This window comes from Elephas maximus, chromosome 1 (genome assembly GCF_024166365.1).
Source record: "Elephas maximus indicus isolate mEleMax1 chromosome 1, mEleMax1 primary haplotype, whole genome shotgun sequence".
NCBI lineage: Eukaryota > Metazoa > Chordata > Mammalia > Proboscidea > Elephantidae > Elephas > Elephas maximus.
Genome location: NC_064819.1, coordinates 200,728,007 through 200,755,054, shown reverse-complemented (window position 1 = coordinate 200,755,054; position 27,048 = coordinate 200,728,007). Strand labels below are relative to the sequence as shown.

Below are 27,048 nucleotides of genomic sequence, written 5' to 3'. Positions count from 1 at the left end.
ATATTTTATGTAACACAAATTTTACAATGCCAATAAATATTTTCTTTTGGGATATGTCCTTAAAGATCTTTAAGAACGATAGAGCATTAAAATTAAAATGTTGCCCCCCAAAACTGGTTGCCGTAAAGTTGATTCCAACTCAGTGACCCTACAGGACATAGTAGAACTGCCCCATATGGTTTCCAGGGAGTGGCTGGTGGATTCGAACAGCCAACCTTTTGCTTAGTAGCCGAGCTCTTAACCACTGCACCACCAGGACTCCAAATGTTGTCGTAAAACTCAAAAATTTTAATCCTACAATCCCCAAAACAGATACTCAAGAACTTTTTTTAAAATATATATATGAAACCAAAAATAATTTGATAATGGCAAAATAAGAATACTCACAGAGAGGTTTCTGGCAACGCTTTCATAATTAACTGAAGGGGAACAAACATAAGAATGAAGAGTTGACAGTATGCTCTAATTAGAAATTAAAATAACAAAAGATGCTAAGTTAAACTCAAACCCTATATTTAAATACCAAAGCAGGTTTCAAACAGCTCATTTAAATCATTATATATTAGCCATTGAAAGGAATGAACCAGGTCTTAAGGTACCACACTGCAGTGATGTCCAGGAAATAGTGTCATATTGTTCGAAGAAAAGGCAAGTTACAGAACATCTGTCCAACCATCTGTTCATCTACGTATCTGTCCATCTAGCCCTCTAACCAACTGTCTAACCATCCTTCCATTCATCTGGCTATCTGCCTATCCATCCATCCATCCGTCCATCCACCCAAAATATTTACCCAGCTATCCATCTATTTATCTAGATGTAATGATTTCACTGGTTAAAAATAAAAATGTGTTTTACATACGCCCAGAAAACACCTGGAAAGACACATCCCAAACTTAACAGTGGTTGTCTCAAGAAAAGTGAACGGGGTTGTGAAGGAGGGGTGCTTAAGATGGGAAACTTCTACTTTTTTACTTTATATATTGCAATATTCTATGATAGTTCCAGAATTTCCAGATAAGAAGGGCACATGGGAACTGAGAAGTAAGAGCAAGGAGGCTAGTTTTAAAACTAAATTTAAATAGCAAGTCCACAGTTTTACTTAGTGTAGTTTGCAACGCAAAATAATAACAGTTCAATTATCTAAAGACTTTGAGCCACATTTTACACAAATTTGAGAAAATTATCCAGACAAAAGAATATATATTCATATTATATATACATATTTTTTTTTATGTATATATGAAGATAAGTGGCTGTTGATACACAGCTTTTTTTTTTATTTGGGAAACCTAAGGTCCTAATTAAGGACCACTGGTGGTGCAGTGGTTAAGCACTGAGCTGCTAACCAAAAGGTCAGCAGTTTGAACTCAACAGTCACCCTATAGGAGAAAGATGTGGCAGTCTGCTTCGGCAAAGATTTACAGCCTTGGAAACCCTACGAGGCCGCTCTACTCTGTCCCAAAGGTTTGTTATGAATTGGAATCAACTTGATGGCAATGGGTTTGGTTTTTGGTTTTAAGGGCCTAATTGAGGTAAGACGGTGGCTAAAGCTTAGGCACTTCTATCCCAAACATGTCTGGGGATTGCCATTGCCTCTATAGTTTTTGTAATAGATAAATTTTATAACAATCAGGTACTACTTTTATAAATTAAAGAAAAAGAAAAAAACTAATTAAAACTTGTCATTGTGCATCTGAAGCCTGCGCTTTGTATCACTATGCTAACATATGTGCATAACCACTTCCCTGTGGTAAAGTCTATTTCTTCTCATGAACACTCAGTAGCATCTATTAAAATGTATAGAACTGCAGCGCCCAAACCTAAAACAATCCTGGTAACTGTTGTGAAAAACTATTTTCTCCTTCTGTTTCAAAGTTAATTGCAACAAAAAGATAAACAAGATTTACCCTAAGTATTTTTTTTTTATCTGAAATTTACCAAGGGTGGTACTCAAAAAGAGGGGTAGCAGAGGTGGGAATAATTATGAAAATTGGCTTTATTTGAAAAAGAATGAAGATGAGGAAAGGCTCACAATCATTAGTCAGCACAGAAATGCAAATTAAAACTACAGTGAGTTTCCATCTCACTCCAGCAAGGCTGGCATTAATCAAAAAAACACAAAATAATAAATATTGGAGAGGTTGTGGAGAGACTGGAACACTTATACACTGCTGATGGGAATGTAAAATGGTACAACCACTTTGGAAATCAATTTGGCACTTTCTTAAAAAGCTAGATATAGAACTATGATACGATCCAGCAATCCCACTCTTAGGAATATATCCTAGAGAAATAAGCGCCTTTACGACAAACAGATACATGCACACCCATGTTCATTGCAGCACTGTTTACAAAAGCAAAAAGATGGAAACAACTAAGGTGTCTATCAACAGATGAATGGATAAATAAGTTATGGTATATTCACACAATGGAATACTATGCATCGATTAAGAACAGTGATGAATCCATGAAACATTTCATAACATGGAGAGATCTGGAAGGCATTATGCTGAGTGAAATAAGTCAGTTACAAAAGGAGAAATATTGTATGAGACCACTATTATAAGAAGTCAAGAAATAGTTTAAACACAGAAGAAAATATTCTTTGATGGTTACGAGAGGGGGGAGGGAGGGAGGGAGGGAAAGGAGTATTTACTAATTAGATAGTAGTTAAGAACTATTTTAGGTGAAGGGAAAGACAATACACAATACAGGAGAGGTCAGCACAACTGGACTAAACCAAAAGCAAAGAAGTTTCCTGAATAAACCGAATGCTTTGAAGGCCAGAGTAGTAGGGGCGGGGGTCTGGGGACCATGGTTTCAGGGGACATCTAGGTCAACTGGCATAATAAAATCTATTAAGAAAACATTCTGCATCCCACTTTGGTGAGCGGCATCTGGAGTCGTAAACGCTAGCAAGTGGCCATCTAAGATACATCAATTGGTCTCAACCCACCTGGAGCAAAGAAGAATGAAGAACACCAAAGACACAATGTATTTATGAGCCCAAGAGACAGAAAGGGCCATCTAAATCAGAGACTACATCAGCCTGAGACCAGAAGAACTAGATGGTGCCCAGCTACAACCGATGACTGCCCTGACAGGGAACACAACAGAGAATCCCTGATGGGGCAGGAGAGCAGTGGGATGCAGACCTCAAATTCTCATAAAAAGACCAGACTTAATGGTCTGACTGAGACCAGAAGGACCCTGAAAGTCATGGTTCCCAGACCTTCTCTTAGCCCAAGACTGGAACCATTCTCAAAGCCAACTCTTCAGACAGGGATTGGACTGGAATATAAGACAGAAAATGATACTGGTGAAGAGTGAGCTTCTTGGCTCAAGCAGACACTTGAGACTATGTGGGCAGCTCCTGTCTGGAGAGGAGATGAGAAGGCAGAGGGGGCTGAATGGACACGGGAATATAGGATGAAGAGAAGGAGTGTGCTGTCTCATTAGGGGGAGAGCAACTAGGAATACACAGCAAGGTGTATATAAATTTTTGTATGAGAGGGTGACTTGATTCGTAAATTTTCACTTAAAGCACAATAAAAATAAAAGAAAAAGGATGAATAATTTTAAAAAATCTTGGCAGTTTGGAGTCCACCTGTGGTCACGGAAAATGTGAAATTTCTTCTTCCCTGTTTAAAAGATACATTCTTTTTGTTTTTTGGAATGGCATCAGGAAGTCATTTCTGAAGACAAGAATCAATTGCTTATAGAACTAATCATCTCTGCCAACTTTCCTCCTTCTAACAGAGTATTATTCTAAAACAGCTGTAAGTTATTTTAAAGGTGTGTCATCAACTCATCAAACTTGAATAAAACATAGCTGAATTTTTCTCAGATCTGTTTTCCTAGCACAAGTAATCTTGAACCTAAAACAAGTAAAATATACGTTACAACATAAAATTTTACTAGGCTTATCAAGTATGATGCTGAGCCCATAAATAACAAATAGATAAGTGGTTTGACTCGTATCCTCACATCCAATTCCATAAAATCCCCTTGGATGAAGATTTAATCATAAAGAGGAAATTAAATTTAACTGATTCCCTTTAGCTTACAGACATAATGATTTAGAGAAGTGTATCCTGAAGGTAATCATGTTCAAAGTTAGGGTAAGATTTACTTACATGAATAGTATTTATCTGGGACATCAGAGGGTCTCAATCGAGCTGCAGGTCCGTAAATAACTTTAACGTTTTTAACATCCCCCAAATATTTATTCAGGTATATATATTTCTTACAACTGCCTTGTTCCATACCTAGAGGAAAAATCCCAAAACATGTTACAACTTTAAGTAAAAAATTTAACATGTAGAACAGAATTGCTTTTACCTTCCAGAATTTAATCCAAAAGACATGTGTTCAGCGCTTATGCTAGATAAGCACCTAATAAGTAAGACATAGATTTTCACCTAGATCTTTTATCTTTTTTAAAACCTTTTCCCTTTCCTCCACTCAAAATTAACTTAATGCTTTTTATTTATAAATGACAACATATGTATATGAGTGAGGACGCATGTCTTATCATAGTTTTAGACTAATATAAAAGCCCAAAGACTGAATATTTCCCCAAATCACCTAGGAAAATAGCTGGGAGAATAAATACTTCCAGTCTCATTCCAGGAGTAGAGCTTCTTTGGGATATAACTTGTTAGGACTATTTCTGGAAAAAGCTATCAGTAATGATTTCTGAAGGAGACTACTACAACAAACAAAGAAACGGAATAAGAACCTTCGTTCTACTTTGTTGTATACCCAGCACTTCCGTAGTCTCAAAGCTGCACACGGACATGTGTTACAAAGATTACCGTAAGTAAAATGAAAACCAAATAGTGTCAAAATTAATATATACTGCCTTTAAAGTTAGATTTATTATCCTAAAAGAATTGAAAAGGTGTATAATAGTCTGTTCAAAATAAATCTAAAATAGTTAGATTTATCAAAATACAATTTCGAAAAAAAATTTTTTCTAAACGATTCAAATTCCTGGTATAAGCCTTTCCCAAATAAGAAGATAGGTTCATTGTGGTTGGTAAGCTCTTAGGTGAATTCTGTGTTTCCTTTGTATTTTATAGTTTATGGAATTTTTCCTAAAGGCTTCTACAAGGTTCTATTTTAAATGAAATTATATTTTATAAGAATGTAAATACATTACATCTAATTTTATATGTAATTTTGTATGTAAATTCTTTCCAACATAATTACATTATATTGAAAAGAACAATGTAATTACATTACACTGGAGAGAATTAACTACACCATTCAGAGGGGATAACGAAACAATAATCAAATAAACCTGTTCTTTTTGTTTGTTGGGGGTGGGGAAGTGGTACCATTTAACCAGACAGGTACATGATGCAAATTCAAAGTACCATGATCTGAGATGAGAATGAAGTTCAGGCATCTATGCAAGTCCAGCTCCTTCAGACCATCCATCAGCATGCCGACCATGTTGTCGACTCTCTGCAATGCTTTGATGACCTAAGAAACAGAAGCAATCTCATGTGATGTCTTTCCACACTAATGGTTATTTCTATGTAAAGTTATCTGTTAAAAAAGAAAAAAAGTTCAGTGGGTGTGAATACTATGGTGAACTCATTCACACTGGGCTAAGATAGGTCAGTTAAGACATGAGGGGCATAAAATAACTGCTGATCATTAACAATGAAAAGGCCCAAATTCTGTATATGCTCAATCTTAACTCTCGGGAATAATGTTATCTGATCTGATTAGCTCTCCCTTCCTGAAGTCTCAGAATGCTACTACTGAAACCAGACTCAACTTATACAGAAATAACACTCTCTCAAATCCAGCATGTTCGGACAGAAATGAATGTATACCTAATTTAATTATGACTTCATTTTCTATAATTTTTTCTTGTGCTTTCTGATACGGTATGTTTACTATGTAGACAAAATGTTTCCTAATTTTCAAAAACATTAAATAAATTATTCATGAAATGCCTCTGACAGTTCTATGTACTTAATTTCTTAAATTAGAACTCCTGTAAGTACAGGCCAGTATCTCCTTACAAACCACGTGTATTCTGCATATAAATATCACAAGGACAGAGAAAGCGAATGGTTTTGCAAATCAGTTTTCTGGCATTTATCTTTTCCTCTCTCTCTTCAAAACCACCTGAGGAAAATTCATGTGCAATTCTGCATGTGTTTTCTTTAACGTGTCAAATCTGATTAATCTTCAAGTAATAGTCAGTGGATCACACTGAAATAGGAAATAATCTGTTCCAATATGGTCTTACTCAAAGATAACCAAGCAACATGAACGGGAAATTTTAAGTGTTAAGACAAGCTGAGTTTTGATGTGTCAGTCATACTGGAGTTTAACAGAGTCCATAAATCGAACATGATTTGAAAAGTAACTGGTTCAAACTTGAATAAAGACGAGTCCGGAAGCAGGTACCTTGGAAAATCTTTAGTGAATTAGAAAAGGCAGCACTGATTTTGAAACATGTATGACCTGATACCAAACAATAACAGGAAAAAGCCATAAAATAGGTGAACCAGAATGATAAATAGTGCCAAAATTGTATGGAGTAAGAGTAAGTAAGAGTCGCTATGAGTCGGAACTGACTCAACGGCACCTAACAACAAGTGTTTACATACAGGTCCAAAACATCAAAATAAGACAAAGAAAGCACATCATAAAGCCTAGACTCCGTGGATGGAAAACATCCCTGCAATGTTATTGTACTGATTCTCACCAGATAACTGTTTTTCAAAATTATTCTTAGAATTCAATTGTAGCCAAATTGATGTTGACATAGGTCTTAAATGTCAGAGTTAACCCATTGCTGTCCAGTTGGTTCCAACTAATAGCAACCCTATAGGACAGAGTAGAACTGCCCCCAGAGAGTTTCCAAGGCTGTACTCTTTATGGAAGCAGACTGCCACATCTTTCTTCCATGGAGCTGCTGGTGGGTACAAACAGCCGGCCTTTCGGTTAGCAGCTGAGCACTTAAGCACTGCACCACCAGGGCTCCTTTTTGTCAGTGACTTTAATGAAGGGATAAAAAATTACACCGGCAGCTGGCCGATTGTTCAAACCAAGATAACAGCTACAAAAATCTTTTCCCTTTGACCAATTATGACACAGCCACATTGCTGGCCCCACATCTTCCCCATCCCACCTTTAGGAAAGAGCATGCCTGTTTAAAGAACAGAGTCGAATCAAGGGCACAATGGCGCTTCTAGCTGCATCAGACCTGTGGGAGATATATTTTGATGGAAAAAAAAACACAAAGTGTAAAAAATAGATAACTTGTCTCTCTCTTCGCTTTCTTTTACTTGAGGTAATGGCGACCATGCAGTACGCACTCTTTAAAGGAGGCAAATCTAGGGTACATCAAGGGAAACAACAGGAAGATGGTTTAGCCAGCTGTTTTGGATTCAAAAGGAGTCCTGGTGGCACAGTGGTTAAGCACTTGGCTGCTAACCGAAAGGTTGGTGGTTCAAACTCGCTAGCTGCTCTGCAGAAGAAAGATGTGGCAATCTCTTCTGCAAAAATTACAGCATTAGAAACCCTATGGGGCAGTTCTACCCCATCCTATAGGGTCACTATGAGTCAGAATTGACGGCAACAGGTTTTGGGATTCAAGTGAGAAAAACGAGCATACTTTTTCTCTCTTCTCTCTCCTGCTTATGCTACTATTTTAGACCAAATTGTTGTTAGTTGCCATCCATTTGGCTCCAACTTATGATCACGTTTTGTGTCAAAGGACAAAACACTGCCTGGTCCTGTACCATCTTCATGATCTTTTGATATGTTGTGGCTAATTGTGTCAATGTATCTCATTGAGGGTTTCCCTCTTTTTCGCTGACCCTACACAAACACAATGTCCTTTTAGACCAAGTAGTACCTGCAAAACAGGGCTCATAGTAGACAGGCCAGGCCAGGCTCTAGTTTATAACCAATGTTAGAGTTCTGGAGGTCACAAACCATGTAGCCTGGGATAATAGGATAGGAGAGTATCATGACAGGAATTTGGAAGTGAGACTATTTTTCTAGAACTCACTTAGTTTGCTAGTCTTATATCCCTTGTAATATTTGGGGCTAAAGATAACCAGACAAGGATTCTAAGATTAGGGACCCTGGCAATACCTCTTCTCCTTTTCATTTTAACCAACAATATTCATAGATCCTTACTTATTGTTTCTTTTCATATCTAGGTCATAGGCAAAAGGTAAGTTAGAAGGAAAGTCAGCTTAGAAGAGGAAAGAAGCCAAACCATTCTCTGTTCTGATGCTTCCTGTGCTTCAATATAAAAAATAAAAAATAAAAAAATATGGCCACAAACAAGAAAATCGAAAGCATTATTTGCTGTTCTAAAGTATTATGCAGATTACATAGTCAGGAGTTGGCCAAATTTCTGGAGGAATATCAGGTCAAACAAAATATTACCCTGAGAACATTAGTCCATGAATTTTTTTTTCTAGCTCTAGTTTTCTAGTAAGAACTCAATAAAACAATGATTATATGAATTTCTCTATGTTTTTGATAAAATCTCCAATGCTTTGATGCTTAAGCTCTGTTGTAAGCGTGGTCTGCAATGGTCAGAGACATGCTTCCAGAGGAGGAGATTTCATAGGAGTATCTTTTGGCTATTTGACACATTACCCTATGTTTTCACAGAAATTTGGAGTCTTACAAAATTCCATTTACAAAATTCTCAAAAACCATTTATATTTTAGGCTAAGGTAGGGAAACATGGAGTGGATAATAGATCTAGAATAAAATAGAAATAGAATTCTCCAAAAGCATTTCATTTTTAGGCTAAGGTAGGGGGCTATGGAATGCATAAGAGAAATAGGATAGTATAGAAAATACAGAGAATTTAATCCACCATCAGTTCGATTTAGCAATGTGGAAAGTGAAAACAAAAATAATCTCTTCGCCCTTATTTTGATTAAAGTATATCCTTTGGATTAGTAAAACTGTGCTTAACATTCGCTCTTTCTAGAAATCATGGAATCTTATAGAATGGTCTAGAAACCTGCTTCAAAGCAGGATTCAGTTATATGATACCAGGTTTAATGGAATAATTATTGATAAAAATGTACTTACTTCACTGCTGACTGGTCCATATGAATGACCTGAAGAATCTGGTTCTTCTAAATACAGAGTGTAAAAGTGTGGTCTAAATCAAACAGTATCAAAATGTAATATTTTACGAACACATTGAAAAACAGAATGGAAAGAATAATTCAACAATTGATAGTAACTAAAAATTTTACAACACTGAGGTAAGGACTTATAGCCATCCTATAGGACAGACTAGAACTGCCCCATAGGGTTTCCAAGGTGCAACTGGTGGATTCGAACTGCCGATCTTTTGGTTAGCAGCCATAGCACTTAACCACTGGGCCACCAGAGCTTCAGAAACTAATTCAGAAGTTTGAAATTCTTCAAAAGGTAGCTGTAATAAATAGTTCACAAAGGATTTCATTCGGACATAAAATACCATAGGTGATAGTAAAAGTCTTGTAGTCTTTTAAAATATTGTGTAATTTCCAGAAGACCACAGAGTATTTAAGTTAGAAATTAATCATCTACATACCTTTCGTCTTTAGGAAGCTGCAGCCACTTAAGAACAGCTAAAATTCTCTCTTCAAATGGTACAGAACTAAAATTAAGGATAAACAAAATAAAACAAATCTGTGACAACTGTTGGTTTGTATTTAAAACATTAATGCTTTTCTTACTGAAAATAGCATTAAGAGAAACTAAAAGCAATTCAGTGCATCAGCTGTACTGAAGCAGTGTAAGAGTTTTATTTGCAAAATTAGATTTCTTATCCCAACGTAGAAACAAAAGTTAAGCTTCACACATAAAACTTGGAAACAAGTTTTAAAAATTGCTTCCTATACTATACTTTAGGACATTCTCATGTACCTGAGAACACCCATTGCATACCACATGAATAACCCACGTGTTAATACTTCATGAGGGATACTTCATGAAGAACTCATCCATCGATGGCTCATAGTAAAATCGGGAAGTAGTCCCTGATGAGCAGACATCTCCCCAAACCACGCTTCCTCAGCAAATTAACTACACCTTCCTCTGGGCACAGACCTTTGTTTACACACCTCCATCAGAGTATCTGCCCAAGTTTAGTTAGCTGTGTTCCCTAACAGACCTTGAGAGGCTGAGACCATATATCACTAATTTTTGAATTTAGCATACCTTAATATACTGCAGGAAACCCTGGTGGCATAGCGGCTAAGTGCTATGGCTGCTAACCAAGAGGTCAGCAGTTCGAATCCACCAGGTGCTCCTTGGAAACTCTATGGTGCAGTTCTACTCTGTCCTATAGGGTCACTATGAGTCGGAATCGACTCGAGGGCAGTGGGTTTGGTTAGTATACTGCATGGAAACCCTGGTGGCGTAGTGGTTAAGAGCTATGGCTGCTAACCAAAAGGTCAGCAGTTCGAATCCACCAGGTGCTCCTTGGAACCCTATGGGGCAGTTCTACTCTGTCCTATAGGGTTGCTATGAGTTGGGATCGACTCGATGGCAACGGGATTTTTTAGTATACTGCATGGCACATAAAACCTTTTTTTTAGCATCCAGAGAATTTAAAAAAAGGAAAATAATAAGGTGGAGAAGAGGCACTATGTTCATGGGACTGTTGAGACTAATAGCATAAGATTACCAAGGAAAATTGCTATGCATTGATTTTCTGGTATTTATGATCTTTTCTGTTCCCTCCTCCCCCAAACACATTGTTGTAAGAGAAATTATTTTGCAATGGGAATTTCGAAGTATAAAATAAATAAAATTATTTTATGGTCTTATTAAAATTAGCCAAAGGGAGTCTTATACACACACACACACACACACACGTATGTTTAGTAATACATCATGGATTTTGAATATCATAGGCAGGTTATTATTTTAATCAGTTTCTCACATTAGAAAACATATTTATTAAAGTAATTTTGTCCTCTTAAATACTTCTACCTTCTCTTTCTCTTAGCTTATCTTTTTCTTCCTAGGGTTAAAATATGACATGCCTCCTTCTCAGTCCTCTTCTTTATCAGGATGTCATTCTTTATTTCTGCCCAAAGATCAGAACACAAGCTCCAGCATGTTGTCAGAGCTTTCCAGAAAACCTCTAGAGAACACTTGTCCAGTTTTAGTGTCTGTAATCTATCCAAAACTCTTTGAGCTCTTATTCTGACAGTTTTCACTTTTCAGCCAACAAATCACTTGATAAAAGGGAGAAGGTGAGATAAAAATAAGCAGGTCTACATGATAGATCCCCTGGAAAAAGTACATGTACACATACCCATTGTATATTTTATAGATGTCTGGGAGAATTCCATGAATTTGCACATCTGATCCTGGCCAAAAAAACGTGCCAGATTTGAGGCCTTGATACTTAGCTGTGAGCCAGATCTGGGGAAGACAAGGAAGGAAAGTCACTAAATTAAATACAACCATTCATCTCTTAGGAAAATGTGTGTTCATCCAATACCCATACACTCCTTTCAAGTGATAGAATGTTCTTAATGTTAATAAGTTCGAGCAGTTAGACTACGATAGTCGAGTCAGAAGTAATGACTTTTGAACAGCAGCAAAAAGAAATTAAATAATCAGAGATTAATCTAAAAAAGATGGATATAAGTCAGTTGGCAACTCCTGTCACTTCTAGAGTTATACCACTAATTAGTAGGTTTCCTTGAAAAAAGAAAAATTCACAAAACACGTGTCTTTAATTAACTGACATTTGTGCTTACGCAACTCACTTAATTAAGCACTTATTATTGCCAAGCACAGTATAATAAATGGTATTCCTCTAAGCATCCTACCTTATTAACTTACATAATCCTCACAGCAACCCTATGAGGTAGTCAATAGTATTATCTACCGTGTAGATATGAGAAAACTGAGGCACAGAGAGAATAATTTGCTCAGTCACACAGTTCTAAGTGTCAGAGCTGAGGTTTGGAATTTATAACATACAGTCTTAAGCTTTATGCTCTTTTTCATTCTAAGATGAATATCAAGACTACCCAAATAGTCCCTCAATAATTATTGTGGCAGCTTTAAAAAATAAAAAGGATAATACATCTAAACACAATGACAGAGAACCTTCTGAGTTAACACACACAAATGAAATCAAGGCTTACCTCCTCTAGAAACAAATTAGCCTCCTGCAGACTAAAACTATTCTCCCTAGACTACTGCTATATGCTACTAATACAAAGGGAAACGGAGCAGAAAAGAAAAATGGCTCAGCACAACCCCAGCCCAGCTCTGAAATGAACCATTCTAATGACACACACCTACAAACTGTACCTAAGACTTAGCAGCATTCGTCTCCATTTATAAAAGGATAGCCATAGACACAGTAAGTGAGCTAGGTTATTAAAAGCCCCAGAATCCGGTAGTTTAATGAAAATAATAAAAGAAACCATTTTAAGAGCTAAAACCAACAAACAAAGAACTCACTGGTTCTCCTTTGTACCACTCAGGATTAAATTTCTCTTTACTTTTAAGTGCAAAGGAAGCATTCATTTTGGGATCGTACATTTTATTGTCAATTATGCCATGTGATTCTGGATAAAGTCCCTAAAAAATATAAAATAACAGGTTTTATGCAAGTTATGAATTTTTTTTTTAATGTGAAGTCACAGAATAAAAAAATGGTCAAAGAGGAACTGAGAACAGCAGCTACAAGTAATGACAGTGAAGTTTAAGGAGAGAAGAGCAAAGAGCATTGTTGAAACACAACTACTCAAAAGATTACGTAGTATTTGTGTTTTAAATTATGTAACAGGAGAAAATAGATTGGCAATGGCATGGGTGAAAGTCTATATGAATAGGCAACCTTCCAAATTTTGGAGAAAAAAAAAAAAAGACATCTTTTTTTCATCGCTGGATAAAGCATTTCTGCAGAACGAACTCCTTTTTGGTTGGGTCTGAGACTAGCTTGGATCAATATAAGCTAAAGTACTAATTTTCTGGCTTCAGCACTAGGCTTAATAAAGTCTTTTTCCTGGATTCAAATTAAATCTGGAAACTGTGACTGAAACAAAAACAGGGCTGTAATCCTATGTGCAGCCAGGCATAGTGGCTTGCTTCAGATGACCGAAAGATGACTGGAAAGCACGTGAGCCTGGGACAGGTTTTTGGCTCAGACGAAGAAAGCTATAAAACAAGTGAGAAAAAAACAGGACACGAGATTCAGAGATTCTTAAAACTAAAACAAACCAAGAAGCCATTTTAGGGATCTTTAGTTTACCTCCTTTCAAAAATGAGAAAACTGAGCCATAGAAGGTTAAGTGACTTTCCAAGGTCACAGCTAGTTAGTGGCAGAGCAAAGACCAGAACCTAGGTCTCCTCACATCACTACACATTGGAAAGGAAGATACTTTTTCTGATCTGAAACCTAATTATTCCCTCTAGAAATGTTAGTTACATCTCATTCTATGGACATGTTGTGTTGTTAGTTGCTATTAAGTCAATTTCAACTCATGGCGACCCCATGTGTGCAGAGTAGAGCTGCTCCATAGGGTTTTCAAGGGTGTGACTCTTTGGAAGCAGATTACCAGGTCTGCCTTTGAAGAGGCCTCTGAGTATGTTTGAACTGCCAACTTTTCAGCTAGCAGCTGAGTGCTTAACCATTTGCAGCACCTAGGGAGTCCTCTACAAACACAGAAAAGTTGAAATGTATAGCTTACTGTGACAATGCTGTAGTGATTGGGAAAAGTTTTTGTTGGATATGCTGGTCTCATGTTTTTAGTGTATGTTCCACAGTTTTCTAGGGGGACAAAAAAATATTGTTATTAAATACATCTGAGAATCTGTTAACTCATTTAGCTTTAGTAGCACAGAAGTCTAAATCTTGCAAAACTATGTTATTAGCCCAAGAGGGATTTATAACCATATAAAAATTCAAGGTAATTTATAAAACAACATTGTGAATTCAAATTCGATATTAAAGAAGTATTCACTGTCGGTCAGAATGACTTTTAACAAAATAATTAAGCCAATTAACCTATCACCTCATACTTAACAAGAACATCAAGGTCAAGATGGACAAGTTGTAATAACAATGCTTGCTAGATACCTTTTGATACTATTTGATGGTCACATACCTAAATTTACAACAAACCCACACCAAACTCATTGCCACTGAGTAAATTCCAACTCACAGTGACCCTATAGGACAGCGTAGAACTGCCCCACAGGTTTTCCAAGACTGTAAAATCTTTACAGAAGCAGACTGCCACATCTTTCTGCCATAGGGCGGCTGGTGGGTTTGAACCACTGACTTTTTAGTTAGCAGCCAACTGCTTAACCACCTAAATTACAAAAAGTAGTTTAAAAAAAAAAAAAACTGCAAAATTAACACAAGGGTGAAGCAGTTGCTGGGGTGATAGTGTTCCAGACCATAAATCTAGAACGAGCAACACCTGGATAAAGTCATCACTGTTTCAAAAACAAAAGGCATCTTTGGCTTCAATTCAGAGTAAGCACAGAAGGCAGACTGTTCCTATGTCCTGCTGATTTAGCCATGCTGTCAGGCTACTCTTCTCCTGCCGCTACTATTGAGGAAGGAACACATAACTAATGATCCCAGCAATTCAATACCTCATTGCCTAAAAAATATGTTCCTTGGGCTGGCATGTATATATATATATCACTGCCTTTTTTTTTTTTTTTTTTATAACAAGGAGCCCTGGTGGCACAGTGGTTAAGCACTCAGTTGCTAACTGAAAGGTCAACAGTTAGAACCCACCAGGCACTCCACAGGAGAAAGATGTGGCAGTGTGCTTCCGTAAAGATAACAGCCTTGAAACCCTATGGGGCAGTTCTATTCTGTCTTATATGGTCACTACAAGTCAGAATCCACTGGATGGCAAGGGATTTGGTTTGGCCTTCCTAACAGTTCAAAATTACAGGCTACATTCCCTAATTACCCAAAGCAAGGGCTTAAGTTCATTGTGTATTGACTTCTCTTAAACTTCACATAACCCACATATAGGTACCTAAACATCCTTAATTCCGAACTCAGGATGGAGTGAGACAAGCTTTCCTCTGAATGGTAACAAATGGCTGAATTCAAACTTTAAAACCCATGTACACGGCTGGTAAGGACAGAGCCTTGCCCATCCAAGTTGTTTGCTACCCATTTTTTATGTTAAGTGATTACTTATAAAACCTGTTTTCTTTCAGGCAGAGGATTAAGTCTGTGGTCACGAAAATAATTAAAAACTAGTTCTTAAATTTCTATAGTTTTTACATTCATATATGATTTTGTCCTCTTTGAATAACAATGATTGTACAACTGATATTCATAATGGTGATTGTTAATGTAATTTTAAACTTTGGCATGAATACTAGGAAAAGAACACTACTGTATCAAGAACAGAAAATTCAATAAAGGCTTTGAGATAAAGAAATTAGAATGATACTGTAATAACTAGCAGGCAAGTATTCTATGACTATAGTATTAGTATCACATCAAAAACGCCTTTAAGTTTTTGAAATCGTATTTTTAAAACAGAATACTTATAAATAAATGATTTTTCTTGAAGAATCAAAATTGTAAGAAAGAGTAAAAATATATATACATAGCCAAAAAACTGTATTATCTTAAAAAAAAAGAGGTATTTAAAAAACAGCTTCAGAGTAATTACAATATTAAAGACTATTTCCTTATTATCAGGTTCAACTATAGGGTTGCAACAGGGTAGTTTGGTAAAACAGTTCAATGCTGCCAGTACTTTTCCAAAAAGGACTGTCTCCCTAGTCTAGGTCATTGAAACCATCACAGACCAATAGTAAACTCTGAAGTTACTCACTTAGTTTGCTAATAACAGGAAGAAGTCCACCCCAAGTGTGTAAATATTCTGCTCTGAAACCATCCAAAGAAAATAGAAGGGTAGGAGGCATTTCAAACCTAGGTAATGAGGAAGAAAAAAAAAATTTTTTTTTTGAAAGAAAAAAAGAGACACATCCAAGGAAGAATTTCTCTTTCTTTCACACAGGTCCAGTAAAGATTTTCCACTGAGACTGGTACATAATCTAAAGTAAACTAACAAAATCAGCAAGCATATTCAGAAAGGATATTTTACATGAATTTATATTCATATGCATGCTTTTACATTACATGTATATAAAGTACAAAAAACTAAACTCATTGCCATCGAGTCGATTCCGACTCATAGTGACCCTACAAGACAGACCAGAACTGCCCCACAGGGTTTCCAGGGAGCAGCTGGTGGGTTCGAACTGCTGACCTTTTGGTTAGCAACCAAACTCTTAACCACTGTACCACCAGGGCCTCACATTTTACCAAATAATACTTATTAAGCACTCATACCATTTTGATAGTCACCATACAAAGCATGTCATTCATGGTTCCTGCCATTCCAAAAGCCAGAACAGTGTATTTTGCTACTAAATTGTAAATGATAATGTTTTGCCAATTCATAGGAAAACAAATGCTAATAAACGGCATTGTCTAAATTGTGTTTTTTTCTCATAAATTTGTTTTAAACAATCAGTTTCTAGTATCAATTGTCTCTAATCTAGTAAATGGCATCTCATATTTCATAAATTATATAAAAGTTATAAGTTTAATATATTCAAGATATTAATATTTAATAGAGAAGTTTGAGAGAGAGTTACTAAAATCACATTTAAATATATAAAAAACAAATAAATGATCCAAAGCTAGAAATGAAAAAACAGTAAGGGTTCACACACACACACACACACACACAAAAAAAAAACAGTTAATGTGTACTGTGTGGAAAAGCAAAGAAAGAGGCAAAAAGAAAAAGAAAGTATGATAATGAACTCAACAAAAGAGAACAGCTATGGATAACTGCTACATGGTTACACCAAAACAGCCATGGTCCAGAAATTCTGCAGCTTCTAGTGATAGCTGGTAGACAGTGGGAAAGTTGTACGTCATTAGATAATCATGAGAAAAACGTTATGCTCAAAGTTTACCTGATAATTTAAAACTTGAATGTAAATATTTGCCTCTCCTTGTCTTTTTCAACTGTACCTCCTCCCATCTTACCCTCACACAAACACAAAAACAACCCAACAAAAATGTTTCTAAAATTTCCATTAAGTACTGGTAATACAGCTCCTTTGGGAGGCTCTGCAGAAATAGTAGCTTCTAGTCTCAATGGTCCATGTTTGTATAAACTTATTTATATTCAGTAAACAGGAAATATAAAAGCAATTCAGGTGAATATACTGGTATAATAATTTCAAGTTCTAAATCATGATCTTCTTGAAAAGTGAGGAGGAATTATATTTTTCACTAAAAGATTCAATACTATGATACTATGACTGGAAAAAAAAAGTTAATGTTTAAAAGACAAAGAAAGATTCAAAATTCACTAGGTCTAAGATTTCCAGTAAACTTCACACTTAAGACAGTTTAGGCTCCACGAGAAGTCCCCCTTGAAAAAAGGCTCTTCTGTTAAAATTTGTTTTCATTTGGGTTTAGTTGTTGCTGCTGCTGTTATTGTTTTATGCCAAAGAGGTACTCTCCCATCCAAAACGGAGAGAAAAATAAACATTTTATATAGTTAATCTAAATTACACACATAAATAAGCTAAAAGACAGCTTTAAAAAGTTTTATAGTTTAGAAAATCATTATTTTAAAGAGGAAAAAATATATTTCTAAAGTTTTAATAATTAAAATTATCTGAGATAGAAGACCTCTGATGGAACAAAGGTAAACACACCTGGGACCTTCATATAAATTCCCATCCTTTAAATTCCAAACAAACTTTTTTGTTAGTACTGCACGAAATACTTCCTATGTAAGATACGGTGTGAAATATTTTAAGAACAAAAGGAAAAATACACAAGTTATAAAAATTATGTAACATACTTTCACATTGTGATTATCCAAAAAAAGTATAACAAATGAACAAAAATATAAAAAATAAAAAGAAGCTTTAATTTGCTGCAAGTTCAATTCTCAAAACTACAAATGAAAGTGAAGATCCCTACTTCCTTCTCAGAAAGGTGGAACCAAGCCAAAATCAAACTCGTTGCCATCGAGTAGATTTAAACTCAGCAACCCTACAGGACAGAATACAACTGCCCCATAGGGTTTTCAGGGAGCACCTGGTGGATTCAAACTGCTGACTTTTTGGTTAGCAGCCGTAGTACTTAACCACTACACCCACTACGGTTTCCAGAAAGGTGGAAGGAAGATACAAATACTTCCACCTAAACTCGTGATACTAAATACTCAATATGTATGATCTCTCTTTTTAACTTTAGTTTCCAGAGTAGGGATTGTATCATAATCATCTCTATACCACCAGTGCCAAGCACAAACCTGACTAAAAATAATGATTAATGAATCAAGATTGGTTATTATTTTTATCTTCTCAATGTGGCAGGAGAAAATGAAAGTACTTCTTATAAAATTAATCTCAGAATATAATCTTACCCTGCTGGACACTGTGGCTCATTAATGCTCTCACATGTTTCTTCTGCCCAACTTTTCTTACCTAAAATATTTTCAAGAAACGAAACAAGCTGAGCACATATAACAGTAACAACAGCATCTAAGCCAAAGCCCACGTTTGTGAGACACATTAAAGACAGACTCCAAAACCAAAATGTGTTAACAGATAAACAGATAACACTGGACACGATACTAGGGAAATATAATAAAGGGAGCTAGTCTGTTTCAAAATAACATTTGATATGAGGAAGGAAAAAACGAGTATATAAGACAGAAAAACACTATGGTATTTGTTAGAACCAGAAAGTATCTTTTTCAATTTTCAAAGTCTTAATGTTTTCAACCAAAATTTACAACCCTCCTCCTATCTACTCAGCAAAATCTTCTAGTATTAAACCTTTGATATTTTAGTTCCCCCTCAGATATGGCCAGTTTCTGTCAAGGAATTTCAAGGAACCCTGTACACCTGGACAAGACAACACAATAACACCAGCTTACATAATATCCTATAATCTTTTGAAGTAATTTCACATCCACTCTCTCAACACATGGCAGATATGATCCTTATGTACTATGAGGGTGCATACGACATAGAAGTAAGCCAGGGCTGGAAAAGTGATCTTTCCATAAATATAGCATCAAATATGCAGCTATTAGCAAAATAACATGAGGGATGTGGAAAAAGAGTGAATGACTACAGCAGATAAGACAATATTGGTCATGTACACCTAGTAATTATTAGGCTGGGTGATGGGTACGAGGTTCATTGCCTCAGTCTCTGTAGTCAGGTCTGTGAAATTTTCTTCAATAAAAAAGTTTTTAAAAATATTTCTTGACTAATATAGTTGGCCAATAAATATGACCCCTAATATAAACAATAGCATGTATGGTAAAGCCCAGGAAGACGCCATGGAAACTTGACCTTGACACACAGAGCTGTAGTTGATGCAGCAGTCGCCCTTGTCCCTGCAGTCGTCTGAACAGGAGCAACGGCTTCTCGGCAACCTTTTCTCACCACACCTGAATTTGTTGCAAGTCCATATATGTTCTAGAAACAAATACCAAACAAAATACATCTTATGGTTCAAATTTAACACATAATTGCTATCTTCGGGAGCATGACCCATGGGAAGCAATGAATGACATCCTAACTCTCAGTTACTCCCAGAATCTGTCACCACAGAGGTTAATCTGAACTAACAGATATGGACCATGCAGGCATCAACAGTTGTTATTTCACTAAAGCCCAGAATATCATAGTTTTAAAACTTGGACACACATAGTTATTGTTATATAATTCATATGTAGACCTTGGCTTCTTTCACTAGCCATTTTCGGGGTTCTGGAATTTTATTTTAAATCTGTTTGATTCTCATTTAAATATTATTCCAGGTCACTGCAGAAAAGTCCTGAGAAAATTTTCAGACTCTGATGGTTTTGTTTTAAAGTTTATGTGAACACTTAAGAACTCTTGCCTATAATCAATATTGCCAGTTTTACTAGTTGCCATTGAGTTGATTTCGACTCATGGTGACCCCATGCGTATCAGAGCAGAACTGTGCTCTGCAGGGTTTTCAGTGGTTGATTTTTCAGAAGTAGATCATCAGATCTTTCCTCTGAGCCATCTCTGGGTGGATTTGAGCCATTCACCTTTCTGTTAGCAGCCGAGCATGTTTACCATTTCCTCCAGCCAGGGCCTCCATATTCAATATTAAAAGACTAATAAAAACATTCATGTAAATCAAGCAGCCTTTTAGAACTTAGTTCAAATACCAGTTAGAATATCAAGGCTTTCAGCATATGTTAAAAAAAAGGTACAATTTTGCTACCTATAAAATGCTTAAGGAAGGCAAAATATTTGACATTTCTTCTCTAAGCAACCGTTTGAAATATAAAGACTACGGTTAAAATGTGTGCTTGCTAAATTAAAAAAAAAATCTCAAATGAATTAGCTAAATCACATGCCTAAAAGTTGCAGAATTTTGTTTTAATCTTTTCCTTCTGGCCATGACTCCATCTGTTTTCCTGATCATTACCTGGTTCTATACATGTTTCCTGGTAATCTAGACAGCAGTTCCCAAGGCCAACGCAGGCAACATCACAGCGACAGTTCCCAAATGTCCTCTCAAAGCAGCGACCTTTGCAACTTTTCACTGAAAATAGTGAGCAGTGAGTTAGATGTTTCTAATCATTATATATTTACAAGGCAATCATCAACTAATACACCTAAGTTAGCTATAGACAGCATTCAAATACTACTTTAGAAAATAAGAATCTTTTCACAAATACACGTAGAAAGTGACACGACCAGAAAATAATCTCACGTACTGAGTTTGTAATTTTTATCTCCTGTGTTAGAAAAAACACAATTTTTATTACAAACTGTACTAGGTATGATAAGACTTAAATATCTGTGGAATGGTAAAGAAAAGTCAGAATTAAGAATTTGTTCTGAATATTTTCTGCTATGAAAGGGTTGGCTTCAGCAGCTGTGGAGTTCTCTAAAATTTCAAAATGTGGGCAAAGACTGAAAAGGTGACTATCTATGAATATTTCACAAAGCGAATGAGCACTTGACTTATCTCCTTCTCCGTCTTGGTACAAAGAACCCAACCAGCATGTTCCAGTTGGTTGGATTCACCTTCAGATTCAGCCAGCTTCAGTTCACCTTCAGATTGAGCCAGCTCCCTCTGAAAAGCCTTTACTAACCCCTTCTCTGTTTTCCCTTTTTTTTAAGCTGTTATAAAATCTTGTCCTTCCCCTCATCAATTAATTCCATTTGTAACTGATTTTAATAGCCTTGTTTCACACTAACCCAGTGCCATCGACTATAAATTCTTAAGAACAAAGACCTCATGTGAATTTTGCCCAGTGTACTATATCCCTAGTACCTAGCAAGGTACTTGGAGTATAGTTGGTAATTGATAATTTTTGTTATATGGTAGATACAGAAGAAAAATAATTTCATTAAAAACAAAAATTGAACTGTTGCAGCTCTTTACTAGATAGCTTGAATAAGCTAGGTTTTTATTGCATTATTAGAAAATCAAGCTGGTGAGACTAAAAAAAAAAAAAAATCTATGCCTAAAATAATGAAAGTCCAACAGAAAAAAAAAAAAAAAGGAATAACCTTAGTTCTCACTTCAGTGGTCTCCTGGCCCAACAAGACACTGCCACGGAATTTAACTCTCATTTGGCATTGGGAAAGTCAGGCAATTATAAGAACATGGGTGACAAACAAGAATCTCTAGGGTTAGAAATACTAACTTTCTTGACCCAGGGGAAAAAAGCTATTAGAATAACACCTATTATTTGGAACTCATTAATATGCACCTTGTAATTTTATAAACTAGTTACCATGCATATTTATGCCAGATTTAAATTACAAATTGCTGTTTTTAATCCTCCAGTTTTATTTTTTAAATGTCAAATTGAACTCAGGGTGAATTATTTCATGCCAAAAGACTATGTAATTGAACACCAAAGTTTGTAACTTCTTAATCTTATCAAACTTAGATACACTTGCTCTGAACAGATTTCTGACTAAATACATAAAACTACTATATTTCATTCATTTTTAACAATAAATGGTAGCTTAATAGTCGCCAAAAATGTTTACTAATATTACAATTACAGAATAGTTAAACAAGAGAAAAATTTAATTTTCAAAACTGAATTTCCTAGGAAAACCATCTGTGCCTTCGCTAGAAAAGAAAAATAATGACCTCAGAGTAAACATAATGGCCACTCCAATTCACTGTGATTCAGACTTTTATTATTTCTATTATCTCATCAATGCTGGATAGATTTCTGGACTCAATATAAACTTACAAATGTCTAGGAGTTTAATAACACCAGTATTGCTTTAAACCACCAATGCCCACAACTCAAAAAGCCTTATGAGCACTTAATGATAAGTTTCTGGTTGCCCAGGGATGCTAATAGGTCACCTAGTAACCTCCAGGGCTGCTTCTGCAATTAACTCCTTGGGGGAAGGAGTACCCTGGAGGAAATCAGTGGGGGAGGGTTCCAGGAGCACAGTGCCAGGACCTGTTGGCCATGTTTGCTTGTTTGTTTGTTCTTAATTTAATTTAATGAATTAATTTGTTTGTTATGGTCCTTCCTTGTTTTGGAATGAAGTTTTTCAAGTAAATAATATTTTATATGGCTAAAACAATACAAGAGCTATCAGTTCCAGTCAAGTTGATTCCGACTCATGGCGACCCGTAAGTGTCAGAGTAGAATTGTGTTCTGTAGGATTTTTCAATGGCTGATTTTTCAGAAGTAGATCAGCAGGACTTTCTTCCGAGGTGCCTCTGGGTGGACTCGAACTTCCAACCTTTTAGTTAGCAGCCGAGCACATTAACCGTTTACATTTGCACCACCCAGGACTCCTAATACAAGAGCTACAAGAAGAAAAAGAAAGCTCAAGCCTATATCAAATTTGCAATATCTTTTTTTTATGGAGTACGCATAGGATAACTGGATGATGCTTATCTCAATCCCATTCTGAAGATGGCTGAGTATCAGCACACAGAACCCCTACTCCACACACATGCACGCACACACACACACACACACACACACTCCTCTACAAAACAAAACCAAGCCTGTTGCTGTGGAGTTGATTCTGATTCATAGCCACCCTACAGGACAGAGTAGAAGTGCCCTCATAGGGCTTCCAAGGCTGCAAATCTTTACAGAAGCAGACTGTCACATCTTTCTCCCACAGAGCGGCTAATGGATTTGAACCACTGATCTTTCAGTTAGCAGCTGAGTGCTTAACCGCTAGGCCACTAGGGCTCCCACACACCTACTACGCACTATGTTAATTACCTTCTTTGGCACAGCTTGGTTTCAACCCAAATATACAACCAAGGATTGTCGTTAACACACAGACCGACAATACCTGTGGAGAGAAAAAAAAAATTATATAGCTTCAAAATCTTTTTATTTCTTCAAATGTTTCTAAACTTGCTGGTGTTGTTATTTCCTGATCTGGGTGTGGGTCACACAGATGTGCTCACTTTGTGAAAATTCATCAAGCCGTAGCCTTATAATTTTATACACTTTTGTGTAGGTAGATGACACAACTTTGCTTGCTGAAAGTGAAGAGGACTTGAAGCACTTACTGATGAAGATCAAAGACCATGGCCTTCAGTATGGATTACACTCTAACATAAAGAAAACAAAAATCCTCACAAATGGACTAATAAGCAACATCTTGATAAATGAAGAAAAGACTGAAGTTGTCAAGGATTTCTTTTTATTTGGGTCCACAATCAACAGCCATGGAAGCAGCAGTCAAGAAGTCAAAAGACACATTGGATTAGGCAAATCTGCTGCAAAAGACCTCTTTAAAGTGTTCAAAAGCAAAGATATCACCTTGAACACTAAGGTGCGCCTGACCGCGGCCATGGTGTTTTCAATCGACTCATACGCATGAGAAAGCTGTACGATGAATAAGGAAGAAGAATTAACGCCTCCGAATTGTGGTGCTGGTGAAGAATACTGAATATACCATGGACTGTCAAAAGAACGAACAAATCTGTCTTAGAAGAAGTACAACCAGAATGCCCTTTAGAAGCAAGGATGACGAGACTATGTCTCACATACTTTGAACATGTTATCAGGTGGGATAAGTCCCTGGAGAAGGGCATCATGCTTGGTAAAGCAGAGTGTCAGCGAAAAATAGGAAGACCCTCAAGGAGATGGACTGATGCAGTGGCTGCAACAATGGGCTCAAGCATAACAATGATTGTGAGGATGGAGGAGGACCGGGCAGTGGTTCATTCCATTGCACACAGGGTCGCTGTGAGTTGGAATCGACTCGGCGGCACCTAACAACATGTTACATGTCAATAAAAAGTTCACTTAAATGTTAGCAAATGATTCTATACTATTGAGGGTTAAGGTTGCCAGAATTTTCCTAGTTAATGAACCAGTCAGATAAACTGTAAAAACTAAGGAAAGGAGGGTTTGAGGGTTAAGGTTGCAGAATTTTCCTAGTTAATGTAAATGAATCAGTCAGATAAACTGTAAAAACTAAGGAAAGGAGAGAGGAAAATCTATTTATAGACTCAAAATTTCCAATTTGCGAAATCACTAAAGGCAATATAAGAGTATCATAAGCCTATTTTAACAGTGTTTAACTATACATACCTAAACATGAATGCAACCATGTCTTCCTAGGCAACCAGATAACAAGCTCCAATTTTACCATAAACTGGCTGTGTAATGGGAGCAAGACACTTGAGCTTTCTAGGTATCAGTTTATTCATCTATAAAAGTAAAGAGTGGCATTATATGGCTTTCTAACCATCTTTCCAGCTCTAATATTTTGCAATTTTTCTTTCTCCACACTTCTGTCTTTCTACCTCTTAAGATCTCCTGATTATTTCCTCTACCCCCTAGCTATAGGTGCGACTGTTAAAAGAATGACTCAACTCTCATTTTTGAGTTAGATGACAAAGAAGCAGAATAATCCATGAAACAGTACTCATTAATTTTTGGTGGGATGACGTTTTCTTTATAGCCCTCAGGAATGTCACTTCCCGAGGCAATTCAACAAAATACACATTCAGTGCCAACTATGCACGAAGGCTATGTTATACTTTGAAGAAAGTGAGTCAGAGATACTGCAGAAAGGTTTATTTTTGTGAGAGAAGGTGACCATAACAGCATGCATGGCTCATATCTGATAGGTTCTAGGAAGCAGTTGCAAAGTGCTATAGTTGTTTAGAGGAAGGAGAAAGTGTCCCTGGTTGAGGCAGTTGGGAGAGGGAGATCAGAAAGAACTTCACAAAGAAAAGTCTTTGGGCTGGGCTCTGAAAAGAGGAACGACGGTATGATATTGGCAGGCAGTTGGAGGAAGGGGAGATAGGTGAGAGCAGAGCAAACTTCTCGGAAGAAGGACGGCATAAAGAGAGACTCAGGACGGAAGGCACAGGGACTGTGTCAGATGAATAATAATGAATATTTTGGCTGGATCAAAGAAAATGCAAAGAGGAATGGAAGCAAGATGAAGGTATGGATCAGTAGGCCAGATAAAGAGATATGTCCCGCTCACACTTCTCTCCTGCCTCCATTGTATCTCTTGGAATGGAGATGAAGCCAAAAGTGGAAACCTGAAACTGACTTAACATACTTACTGGAAGTAAGAAGATGCAAAAGTTCTAGTGCAGTCATCAGAGTTAATCTTTTACTATTAAATGAAAATCACAATAAGAGAAGTTTATTCATATTCTGAAATACATTGACTTAAAAACGGTTATTCCCTCACTACTGTAAGACACTCAGTCATGAAGGTGTAGTACCAGTAACTTTACTATTCTGAATAAATATAAAACAGAACATGTTAACAGTTCTCACGTCACAAATAAGTTCCCAAGGGGTAGTCACAAATAAGTTTCATCTTAAGAAAAACTATGTAAAGATTTGGTGGTAAACAAGTATTTAAATGGTAACCATTGGTTTAACACACATAATATATGAAGCTCTTTATGTTCTTCTTAAGCAGCTGAAGAGGCAAGCCGATTTTTTTTTTCCCTCTTCACTGATAAATGGTGTTACTTAGATTGACCCTTTATAAGGAGTCTCTGGGCGGCACAAACGGTTAGGTGCTCAACTACTAGCTGAATGTTGGTGGTTTGAACAGGCCAGGCTTCCAAAAGGTCAGAGCCTTGAAAACCCTATGGAGCAGTTCCACTAGGCACACATAGCATCGCCATGAGTCAGAATGGACTCGATGGCAACTAACAACAGCCTTCTATAAGATAACGTAAGGAGCCCTGGTGGTGCAGTGGTTAAGAGCTTGGCTGCTAACTAAAAGGTCAGCAGTTCAAATCCACTCAGCCACTCCTGGGAAACCTGATAGGGCAGTTCTACTCTGTCCAAAACAAAAGTATGACAGTAGAAACAATCATTTCTCATCTATAATCACACCCATGAAAAAATGAAATTTCATATATCTACTAGTATATTACAAAACACCCAATCAGAATAATCTTTAGTGGAAAATTTCTCTGAAACAATTTTCAGAGCTGTGAAACTTAATTCAGTTTGAATTTTCTTCTCAGGGTAGTTTAGTTTAGAAATGTCAAAAGCCACGACCCATTTTTAACTCTGATAACAATTTAGCTATTTGTCATATTTTGGTATTTTCCTGAAATTATAAAAAAAAAAAAAAATTTACCTTTGAAAACATGAAGCTAGGAGACATATAAGTAAAACAAAAATTGTTGGGCTATTTTCCCTCTACTTAAAAAGAGTATTTATTTGGGATTTCCCGTTTAGTCAGAATCCTCAAAACCTTAGCTCTTTCTTAGACATTGTCTTGGTTATCCAGTGTGGCTATAACAGAAATACCACAAGTGGATGACTTTAACAAAGAGGAATTTACTCTCTCACAGTCTAGTAAATGGTAGACAATCACATAATACTGGGAATCATAGCCTAGCCAAATCGATACACTTACTAAAGGGGGCACAATTCAATCCATGACAGATATTTAGTGAGCCAAAAGAAATAGATACAAAGAAATCACTTATTTTTT

The 27,048-nt window shown here is 36.5% G+C and overlaps 1 protein-coding gene across 1 annotated transcript in view; it reads right to left on the bottom strand.

Moving 5' to 3' along the window:
* The window catches only part of ENPP1 (ectonucleotide pyrophosphatase/phosphodiesterase 1), an 88,263-nt gene that overhangs the window by 25,389 nt on the left and 35,826 nt on the right, over positions 1 to 27,048 (bottom strand). The window contains exons 2-14 of the mRNA XM_049900932.1: positions 23,331 to 23,403; positions 20,531 to 20,647; positions 19,417 to 19,542; positions 18,477 to 18,537; positions 15,849 to 15,946; positions 13,722 to 13,801; positions 12,490 to 12,609; positions 11,324 to 11,433; positions 9,590 to 9,655; positions 9,097 to 9,169; positions 5,385 to 5,493; positions 4,140 to 4,271; positions 388 to 419 (exon numbers count right to left, since the gene is read on the bottom strand). Of these exons, the coding sequence (XP_049756889.1) occupies positions 388 to 419; positions 4,140 to 4,271; positions 5,385 to 5,493; positions 9,097 to 9,169; positions 9,590 to 9,655; positions 11,324 to 11,433; positions 12,490 to 12,609; positions 13,722 to 13,801; positions 15,849 to 15,946; positions 18,477 to 18,537; positions 19,417 to 19,542; positions 20,531 to 20,647; positions 23,331 to 23,403 (1,197 nt within the window). The remainder of the gene's footprint in view (positions 1 to 387; positions 420 to 4,139; positions 4,272 to 5,384; positions 5,494 to 9,096; positions 9,170 to 9,589; positions 9,656 to 11,323; positions 11,434 to 12,489; positions 12,610 to 13,721; positions 13,802 to 15,848; positions 15,947 to 18,476; positions 18,538 to 19,416; positions 19,543 to 20,530; positions 20,648 to 23,330; positions 23,404 to 27,048) is intronic.